General features: G+C 44.4%; 1 protein-coding gene across 5 annotated transcripts; it reads right to left on the reverse strand.

The window, feature by feature from the left end:
* Positions 1 to 559: 559 nt before the first annotated feature.
* togaram1 (TOG array regulator of axonemal microtubules 1) lies at positions 560 to 11329 on the reverse strand. Of its 5 annotated transcripts, none has more exons than XM_079458240.1 (23): positions 11080 to 11269; positions 8629 to 9774; positions 8067 to 8115; positions 7336 to 7467; positions 7007 to 7249; positions 6741 to 6916; positions 6443 to 6660; positions 6276 to 6352; positions 6039 to 6203; positions 5701 to 5766; positions 5460 to 5623; positions 5235 to 5364; positions 4965 to 5159; positions 4732 to 4849; positions 4487 to 4592; positions 3233 to 3468; positions 2959 to 3117; positions 2756 to 2882; positions 2545 to 2636; positions 2288 to 2474; positions 1967 to 2186; positions 1798 to 1884; positions 560 to 1712 (listed from the first exon to the last, which is right to left on the reverse strand). In XM_079458240.1, exons 2-23 carry the CDS (start codon positions 9649 to 9651, stop codon positions 1438 to 1440), a joined length of 4245 nt encoding a protein of 1414 aa, XP_079314366.1. In that variant the 5' UTR covers positions 9652 to 9774; positions 11080 to 11269; the 3' UTR covers positions 560 to 1437. The 5 variants fall into 5 exon arrangements, with proteins under 5 accessions (XP_079314366.1, XP_079314367.1, XP_079314368.1 ...); XM_079458241.1 differs by having other exon boundaries at positions 561 to 1712; positions 2288 to 2471; positions 11080 to 11329; XM_079458242.1 differs by lacking the exons at positions 6039 to 6203; positions 11080 to 11269 and having other exon boundaries at positions 561 to 1712; positions 8629 to 9766.
* Positions 11330 to 11340: the final 11 nt, after the last annotated feature.

The raw sequence follows: 11340 nt of genomic DNA on the forward strand, positions 1-11340 counted from the left end.
CAATAGACTATACACTATGCACTATACACAATAGACTATACACTATGCACTATACACAATAGAATATACACTATGCACTATACACAATAGACTATACACTATGCACTATACACAATAGACTATACACTATGCACTATACACAATAGACTATACACTATGCACTATACACAATAGAATATACACTATGCACTATACACAATAGACTATACACTATGCACTATACACAATAGACTATACACTATACACTATACACAATAGACTATGCACTATGCACTATACACAATAGACTATACACTATACACAATAGACTATACACTATGCACTATACACAATAGACTATACACTATACACAATACACAATAGACTATGCACTATGCACTATGCACTATACACTATGCACTCAACCATGTAGTGAATGAACCAACCTAATACGTTGTATGTATAATCATATAATCCCACATATGATCTGTATCATTAAGATGTACATGTGTGGAGCATGATCAGATCGTTACAGTTTTAATCTCTTTGTTAAAGTCGTAAGAATGACAGCACAAGCGTTTACAGAAATAGTACACTTTATTATATATAATTTATAGTGAAATCTCATAAAGGCTTTTGTATTTGCTGGCACTACACTGACACCTACAGCTGGACATGACTGCATCGTTATTATATAAAGCTTCACATTCACATCCAAAGCTGATAAACGACTCTTGTCTGTATGAAAATACACCCTAGACAAATATTGTTGCTGCGTGTCCCTTCCTAAACCCCACCCATGCAAAAATAAAACTAGGATGGGTCTCACTTAGAACAGACCATAATCACTTCATTATTAAGTCATTACAAATATGTCAAAATAGAAGATAGAATGTACTGCAACAACATACAGTAGACATCCAGCTAATACTGAGCTAATATACAGTACAAAAGTATTCTGTAAATCTTGCACACACACGGTTTGATAACGAACACATATTTTAGAAATGTTACACAGCAAAGTTTACAAAACAACAACTATTGTGCAGTGCTGCCGTCTTAAACCCGATTCACATTTCGCGCTAGAAAAATGGGCGCGTCGCTCTCTATTTGCCGCACGACATTTAAAATAACGAATTTGCGCGCGCATAAGATGCAAAATGTGAATCGCCCCCTACAGAGAAACAGCAGTCATACGAAGATCCAGTCACCATGACAACAGTCAGCAGGAAAGCGTTACGGTGATCCTAAAAGTGCAAAAGTCAACCCGCTGTGCTGATACCATCAGATCGTGCGAATGAACAACATTTCATCAAGTATATATTTGGTTTGAATAGTGTTCTTGTTCTAATAATTGTGTTATGGTCAGTTAAATGTTTTTATTTAGAGGGACTCTCTCTTAAAAGAAAACGACAAAATCCAGGCACTGTGGAAAATGCAGGAATATAATATTTCTATTCAAGTAGAATTGGTGCGTCTGGTAGAGAAGGTCCTCAGGAGCTCATTGAAGTCACATTGAACGTTTGCGCTCTGTGATGCGGCACATTCCACCAGAGTTCGGCCCATGTGCCCGTGCAACGCTTCACCCAGTTTAGCGGTGGCTGTGCGGACGCTGCTGCCGCGACCGTGAGGTGCTCCGCTGTTACTGGCGCAACTGAGCAGGTGCCAGAAGAGAGGAAGAACTTTCTGCTCCACCAGCTGAGGTTTGCGTGGATACAGCTCCATCACCAGCTCTGAACAGCACAGAATCACAGATCAATTCATCATCACACTGCTCCTGGTCTCATTGAAATCCAGTTCTTGAATTCTTGGACTCACCTGCCACTTTCTCAATAAGATCCAGCTTTGCTTTCCCGCTTACATACTGGGCCTTTGAGCAGAAGGGTTGTAGGAGCAGACTGTTGTCTAAACATATAAAGCGTTCATATAACAAATCAACAAAGAAGTCATGTAACACCATTTTTTGTTGTTGAAAAGTTAGACGCACCGATGTTATCGACGAGCGCCTGGACGGCCCCCAGCGCTGCCGTGTAGATGGCATTGTTTTTGGAGTTCAGGTGATTGTCCACAATGGCCGGAATGAGAATATTGAGCACTTGTGTGAGGTTGTCTTTGAGCAAACGAATAATGTTCTGCAAGGCCTCCAGCACCCTCAGGTTCACTTTACTGTTGGACTCCTGCAGACGCGCCTTCAGAGCATCAAACACCTGCAGTGGATCAAGCACACAGTCATCCGCACCTCAGAACATCATCTGCAGAGGACAAACAGTCACGTGATGTACAGCATCTGACAGAGACGTTCTCTCACCGGGAACATGCTGCCGATGACCAGTGAAGGGTTCTCTTCGCAGTCCACCTCCAGCTGATCGATGGCTTTGATTCTCTCTCTGAAATCCTTCGAGTTCAGCAGCGTTTTTATCTGTTTGATGTATTCGCTTCTGTCTGCAAGGCTGTGAACGGCTGCTTTACTGATGATGAACTGACCGGAGTCTCTGCTGAACACAAGACAACACATGTCATCGTCACACCAACACAGATCGGATCCTGTGCTGAAGAGACACCCACCTGTTAGACACCAGAGGTGTGAGGGACGAGGTGCCCGGGAGGGAACGCCTGCCCCGCGCTGACGGAGCGTCCTGAGGCATCTCGCCCAAGCCCTGAAACACACACACATGTATACGAGTGTCTCTGAACACGTAATCACTATCTGAGATCAGCTTGATGGGAACACTGGAAAAGTATTTCAGATCACGAGAACTGTGATGAGAGAATGTACCTTAGTCTTGAGAGTGAAGACGGTGTCTCTGATGGTGGGCAGATCTTTAGCAGGGACGAACTTCTCCAGCATTTGATCAAAGTCGCGGTGAGAAGATAAAAGCAGAAGCACCCTCCGACCCAAGTACCTGATAGAAACATTATCGTGATGTGTATGAAGGGCGGACAGTGTCAGGGCATCTGACGAAATGACCCATGACTGACCTGGCCTCTTGAGATGAATCCTGAGAGAGCTTGGAGACCGCAGGCAGGAGGCGGTCGGTCAGATCTTTAGCTCCAGACAGCAAGCGGGCGGCTCCCACCTTCTCCACCAGAGAACACAAATGCTGAGCGGTGCACTTCCGAACCATTGAGTTCAAGTGACTTTTGATCAAACAAACACCAGAAAAACATTAAAAAATGTATTAACATCACCATGTCAAGAACCCGTCCTTAACTACACCAAACTCGTAATGAATGCCAAAGCTTGTTTTCTGACCCGAGTCCTCCGACGAGCAGTGCGTTCATGCTGCGGGTGGCCGTGCAGTTCTGCACCATACTGTCCAGTGCTTTGTCCACATCCTGTCTGATGAATGTGTTGGTTTCTCCGGCTTTATGAAGCAGAGCTCTGACCGTCCCCTCAAGCTCCTGGTCCATTCCCTTCTGCAGAGCAGCGAACATCTCGCTCAGCGTCACCACGGCAACACGGGACACTCCGGAGCGTAGGTTACGAACCTGAAAAACAGTGTGCTGGAGCTGACACTGTACGCTACGGTACATTACAGTGGGAGTGAAACAAGCTAAATGAATCAATGTATGTGTGAATAAATCAATGGATGTGTGAATGAATCAATGAATTGAACATGAATCAATGGATGTGTAAATTATTCAGTGGATGTGTAAATGAATCTACGGATGCGTGAAGGAATCAATGGATGTGTGAATGATCAATGGATGTGTACATGAATCAACGGATGTGTACATGAATCAACGGCTGGGTACATTAATCAACGAATGTCTGAAGGAATCAATGGATGTGTGAAGGAATCAATAGATTTGTAAACGATGCAATGGATGTGTACATGAATCAACGGATGTGTGAATGAATCAATGGATGTGTGAAGGAATCAATAGATTTGTAAACGATGCAATGGATGTGTACATGAATCAACGGATGTGTGAATGAATCAATGGATGTGTGAATGAATCAATGGATGTGTGAATGAATCAATGGATGTGTGAATGATCAATGGATGTGTACACGATTCAATGGATGTGTGAAGGAATCAATAGATTTGTAAACGATGCAATGGATGTGTACATGATTCAATGGATGTGTGAAGGAATCAATAGATTTGTAAACGATGCAATGGATGTGTACATGATTCAATGGATGTGTACACGATTCAAAGGCTGTATGAATGAATCAATGGATGTGTACATTTACATTTATGCATTTGGCAGACGCTTTTATCCAAAGCGACTTACATTGCATTGTCCTATACATTTGATTCTAAGTATGTGCGATCCCCTGGGATTGAACCCACAACATTGGCATTGCTAGTGCCATGCTCTAACCACAGAGCTACAGGAAAGATGATTCAATGGATGTGTGAATGAATCAATGGATGTATACACGATTCAATGGATGTGTGAAGGAATCAATGGATGTGTAAATGATTCAGTGCATGTGAACATGATTCAGTACATGTGTGAATGAATCAATGGATGTGCACATGATTCAGCGACTCACCTCCTGAATGAGCGCAAGACAAACATCATGAGTTCTGCTCATGAGAACATCAGGGTGATACAGAGCCAAACTACGCACGATGTTCAATCCCTCGATCTTCTTCTCCCTACACAAACATATTGAACAGTATGTACACTTATTATCTTTATTTGGAAAAGTAATGTGAATCTTCCTTTGGGTTTCTGAGTAAATACTGAATCAACATCTACAGACTGAAGCTTGGATCAGTACTGATGATGTCTCACCAGTCATCTGAGGTGAGCAGTCTGAAGCTCTGAGTGAGAGACAGCTCTGGTTTAGAGAAAGGCCGCAGGACTGTCTGATCCTGACCCTCTTTTTTAGGAGTCTCAGGAATCAGCTCATCTGAGAAAAAAAAAACATTCTTCAGTGACAGATAGATAATCCATGAAACGTCACATGATGTCATTTCAAACATGTGATTTGGATTTGAATGTTTAATCATTCAAGTAAATCTCACCAGAGCTGTGTGACGCTGAAGGACGGGTTTGGGTCCGGGTCAGACTAGACGTCCGTCTGAGTCGGGGCGCCGCTTTTCTATTAGGTTGGCCGGTCGGAGGGGTTGGCTGATGGGGGCTTAAACTTTTGACAGGATTTTTAGTTGAGTTGTTGGGAGGTTCACCTGAGAGTGACTCGGAAGCGTTCAACCTCACGTCTGCAAATACAGAAACATGTCAGAAGACAACACACGATGAGCAGAGATGAGGATTACCGGTGTTGACCTTTTCACCTTTCACACAGTCAACATCATAAGTGTGTGCATGCGTCAGATGGCGCCCCTTTGGCTCATTGGCTTCCTGCTGCTCAAGACAACGCTGTCGCATCTTCTCACGAGTGAACTTTGAGAGTTTGATCATCTCCTGTCACACACACACAAGTGTATCATCATTCATCAAACTATCAAAAAGCAGATGGTTAATAATAAACTTTAGACTTAGTTTGAATAAATGAGCACCTCCTCAGGCTCTGTGCTGTCATCAGAGTCCACGCGACCGGCGATGAACGCGTGGCCGTACACCCCTGACGGAGGCTCGCGGGGGCGTTTGTTAACGGAGTCGCCCTGCTCAGGAGACGCTGTCACACCGAGACAACCGGACAGAACAACAGATCCAAAAACTCCTGCAAAAACCCAAACACGAAGATCAAACATGACATCTGCAGTTTTTAACATTCATGATATGAGAAATCAAAGCAACCTCGTCCAATCACTCCCTCTGACATCTCATGAGCGCTGCGTAATTTGGACACCTGCTGCTGAGATCCTGAGAACAAAAGAACACAGCCGATATCATCTGAGATTCATGAGAACCCAAAACCACAGAACATACACCCCTCGAAAACATCCAGAAGTGCACTGATCTCAGACATGAGGACAAGATCCATCAGCACATGTACTGGTGTCTACTCATTTAGATGTGATTGTTTCTTTTGCTCTCATTGAGCTTTGACATGATGGTTTCATTTATATTTAAGATGTGAAGAATGCGATGTCTCCTTAAACAGTCAGCAACGGATCCGTGCGTGAGCTGGTCACCTTTAGAAGGTCTGAGGAGGCGGAGCTGCTCGCGCCCAGCCCCTCTTATCCGGGGTGATGATGTCATCTCTTCATCTGGATCTGATAGTCTGTTTGAGTAAATGAGTCTCTGACCCATGATACTGACGTTTACATCAGAGACGCATTTATCCTGCTCCGTCACACCTGTAGACACACACACAGCTGTGGCACACACTTGTATGTCTGGAGTTGTGTTCGTGTGAAATCTGCATGTACCTTGAGCGTCCCCTGCAGCCACTCTCACGTGTCTCCCTGACGACACACTCATCATATGTGCTTTTGAGTTCACAGGGCTACATGAAAGAGATTTCACACACGTGAGAAGTTAATTTCAATGTCAGTTCTATCTTATGAGAACAGATGAATGTTTGAGCATGTGTGACCTGCTCTTGATGCCGGTGGGTGTGGGAGGTGAGCAGAGACTGCTCAAGCCGCTCTCACTCAGAGGACTGGCTATGGACGGGGACGTCCGATCTGGAGAGTCGGGAACCAGCTCCAGTTTTACAGCTGAGTCAGGACTGTCGGGATCCCGGTCTGACGGACTGACCGCCGCCCGTTTCTTAGCAGCACTGTTCCTCAGCGAACGCAGAGAGTTCAGCATCTGCGAGATAAACACAGACCGACATTAGACGGAAAGTCAGATGTGCAGCAGGACTGCAGGGATGTCGCCCTCCTCCTCACCTCCTCCCTGTCCAGTGCCTCCTTATCGGGTTCTCCTGCTCTGCTGAGAGACAGGTCCAAATGCAGGTTTCTGTCTGATGCTGGAGGTGAGGAGGGCACGGAGGGTCTCTGATGGCCGGATGAAGCCCGAGCGGTACGAGGAGGCAGCGGAGACCGCTTACTGGAGCTCAAGTCACCTGTGACATCATCAGAGAGGAGTTTACAAACAAATTTACTCCGTCATTACGTGAAACGTCAAAACAACAGCGCAGAAAACGTGTACTGACCCGTGACGTCCCTCCAGAGACGAGGGCTGATCTCACGTTTGTTCGGCCAGGTGTTGGAGGCGGAGAGCGAGGACTCGGTGTGATTTCTGCGGGGTAAGGTCGGGGCGAGTAAACTTCCTGTCACTGGGGTCAGAGGGTACGAGGGCAGAAGGAAGGTCCCTGGAGGTGTTGAGTTGGAGGGGGGTGAGAACGTTCGCGCCACACTCGGGCTACCAGACGTGAATCGACTCATCTTGGACAAACCTGCGACAGGTCAAATGTGAAACACTCCTAAGACAAACAGAAGAATTCCCTAAGCCTAGAAATCACGTGAGAGTTTTGCTGGTCACCTTTCTCAGAATAACAAAGATTGGCTGTTTTGAAAATCTCTGGATCCGAGTCTAAACTTCCACTGCGGCGATGTCGTCCCAAAGAGTGTTTCGTGCTGGCCGGAGAGCGAAACTGCAGAAGTTCTGATGAACCTGAAACCCAACAGATGACAGAAGAGTAATGTTTACATCACACGTTTAACACACAGAAGAGACCACGCCCACAACTCCATGTTCCTATAGAGACAAGAAAATACATATTAACAATCAGAATTTAAAGTCCCAGTGAAATACAAAATGACAATTCTTATATTTTTCATGGAATATTGCAGTTTATTGTAAATAGTTTATCAATGTGGGACATTTTATTTTTAAATTCATGTCCCCTCATAATCTTCAGTTAAAATCTGAAAATGTACTTCTGCACTGAAATGACTATCCATCTCAAATGACGTAAATTAGACGGATTGGGCGGAGCATCCGTTAACTCCTCCCCTTCAACTGTCGGTCTGCTGCCAGCTTAATTTCAAAATCAATGCAACAGCTTTTTTAACACATCCAATCAATTCGCAGTGAAAAACACAAGCCACGCCCACTAATTTTCTCCTTAGAAATCCCTTTTCGCTCAGAAATGTGTCAAAAATACGGAAGTAAAACTTCCGGTTCATGGGGACTTTAAAACTTCTCCATTGAGTTGTGCGGAGTGAGCAGTATGAGTGCAGGGAGGACAGATTGAGTGTCAGTGCTCTTACTGGATTTGTCAGCTGTGTGCTGATTGGTTCTCAGATCTTCACTGCTCACCTGTGAAGAGAAATACCAGTGAGATCAAAATGAGCAACAGCACAACCATACAATATCTCTCTCACTCATTTCTGCTGGATGAAGAACACAAAGAGACATCTCTCCATCTGAACACGGATGACAATATCAGAAACCTTGAGCTGCTTCACACACAACAATCAAGTCTGATTTTAATGTCTGATTAGATATTTCAAGTCTGCAAATATTATTGAAGATCTCAATATGAACTCAAACATTTCTTATCAAATCGACTCAAATCCAGATTATTTCACCTCTACATCTACATTCATGTCACTCCTCCAGACTCAACATTTCAGTCTCATTTTATCTCTCCAGAGCAGTTCTAGGAGGAACATCTGAGACTGTGCTGAGAACTCCATGAGATCTCCTGATCTCAGCAATGACATGTTCTCTTGGGCCGTGTTCTGATACAAGACATCTCTGTAATAAGACTTTTCCAAGAAAGACGTTTGTTGATACATGCAACATGAAGATGCCGATGTCATCACTCACCTGATCCGGTGACTTTCCGTTAGACGTGTCGCAGGCCTGCTGGTCTCCAGAAGAGGACAGAGCGGATTTCTCCCACGGCAGTTTATTTTTGCCCGCGCTAACAATCCGCCTCTGATGAGCAACGTCATCCGTGAGGGACCCCTGACTGCCGGACATCTGATCCGAGTCCCTGCCGCTTTGAAGACCGCGCGAGCTGTGAGCTCGGCCTCCGTTCAGTACCCAGTCCAGATCGGCACCGGAGCCCACCTGAGGTGAACGTCTCTGTCCGGGTTTGGGCAGGACGAGAGCGTACTCCACCATCCCGTCTGGAGACAGCCGGGGCAGGACGTGTCGAGCTCTGCGCGCCTGCACGGCTGCCATGAGCCCGTCGGCCTCTCCCGTCAGCTCCGCCCTGTCGATGGCTTTCATGAGTGGCTGTTTCTTGCCAGTGTCCAGACAATAATCCAACACTGCGAAAAGCTCCACGGCTGCATGACGCACCTTCTTCTTGCTGTCGCCGAGGGTCGGAGCCGCTTCCAAGCACAGAGCGGGGATGTTAAAGTCTTTGCGGGGATGCGTGAGCAGGGCGGCGATGATGATGTTAAGAACATCCTCTCGAACCCTGGAGTTCTTGTGCCTGAGCTGACCCACCACGAGGTCCAGCACTCTCTGCGGCCCCACCATTCTCATCAGCTGCCTGAAAACATTCATGTACTCGTGTCGGGTGACGTTACGAGAATCGCCCAGAGTTTTCAGCGTGACGGAAATGATCTCCTTGTAATATTTGTCCACGCTGTACTGCAGTTTCTCGATCAGCAGGTTGATGATCTGCAAGGTGCCGTACAACACCTTAAAGTTGTTGTCGTCCAGAAGTTTCCGTAAAAACTGGATGAACTCTGCGATACTGCCGGAGGTCACCTGGTTGAGATCCAGCTCCAGGAGAACGTTCTTCAACTTCTCCACCCCATTGGTCCGGTTCTGGTAGTTCTGGTGGTCCAGGAGGTGCTGGTGTAACTCCTGAGGTATTAATCCATAAATCATCATGGACGATGGTGATGCCGCTCAGAATCCAGTCAGAGCCAGACTTGTGTCATGATGGTGAGGGATGTAGAGGCGTCACATGATGGGACTTTGTTTGTGATGTGAACATGTGCAGCAGCTCCACGCCTACCGAAGAACACACAAATGTTTTATATGAACTGTAATGTACACACTGCATGAATGTACACACGCACACACAAGATCAACGAATGCCCTTAGGAAAATGAACTACGGTTTTATTACAGTTCTTGGCAGACACATTTCTATTTGTGTAACCACAGTCTTACTACAAATCCCATTACAGTAGGTTACTGTAGAAAGAACATTACTCACTTGTGGTTACCGTGGATCAATTATAGTAACTATGTTTATACTAAAGCTATGGTTGATTTTCATAAAGACTGTTTATCTCTATGAATCGCGTCCTGTCTGTCTGTGTATAAAAGGAAATGCCATAAAAGGAGTGAAGTGAATGTGCCATTTAAAGGGACAGTTCACCCAAAAGTCATAATTTATTCACCCGTGTGAAATTTCATACCTGTATAAATTACTTTGTTCTGATGAACACGCAGAAAGATATTTGGAAGAATGTTCGTCATTTTCCGTTTCCGGGACGTCATTCATAGTCAAAGGTGCCACGGCACTATTTGTTTCTTCAAAATATCTCACTTTGTGATCAACAGAACAAAATAAAATACAATATTTGTATTCTTCCTAATATGGCCGTGGATGATGTCTCAGAACTGAAAATTGCAAACATTCGTCCAAATATCTTTCTCTTGTGTTCATCGGAACAAAGAAATGTAAACAGGTTTGGAACAACTTGAGGGTGATTAAACAATGACATTGAAAATTTCCCATTTCCTAAATTCCACATTTTTCAAATGTCATGTTTTTTTATTGTGCATTCCCATGAATATCAATCAAACTGCAGTTGGTTTGTTTTGATTTAAGCCAAAATAACTCACAAATAACAGCTAATTAACACAATAAAAACTTGATTTTAGAACAAACTTAAAAACGGAGTCATCTCATTTTGGAAACAAACTCTTCGAGTGCTGTGTGCCTTTTTTAAGGTTAATTCACTATACATTATCATTTCTGTGAATAGTGTAAATAAATTCGACTGTAATTCATGGAGAAGCAGAGACTCTGAATCTGACAGAGAAATCACCTGTAGCGCGATATTCACTCACTCCACATCTTGTCAAACATTTATTAAGTGTAAAGATTTAACGCCGTTATCGTCATTTTATCACGACTGATGTTTGCTTTAGATTTTCACTTCACGTATGTGTATTTTCATCGACGTTTTTATTTGAAACACGATGATTCATACACACTATAACAATAAACAAAAAGTATAAACACGGACATCTCGAAACTGTAATAAAACATTTAAGTGTTTGTGTGCTCGAGTGAGAATCAAACCTGTTATTGACGAAAACAACGAATCCAGATGATTTCGCTCCAGATTGTGTCCGAATCTTGTTCTGATTCGCTGTGATTTTGTGAGTCTGATGTCAAACGGTATGATTTTGGTCTGATTTGGGCTGTTATTCGGTCTGATTTTGGTTTTCTCGCTGCTTCCATCGCAACACTCAACCAAAATGGCGCTGATGTCACAAACCAGCCGCTGCCATGACGACGTGACCTCTGACCTCTCAGCCGGCTCCAAGGCGCAGGGTAATG

Source organism: Barbatula barbatula, assembly GCF_947034865.1.
Source record: "Barbatula barbatula genome assembly, chromosome: 6".
NCBI lineage: Eukaryota > Metazoa > Chordata > Actinopteri > Cypriniformes > Nemacheilidae > Barbatula > Barbatula barbatula.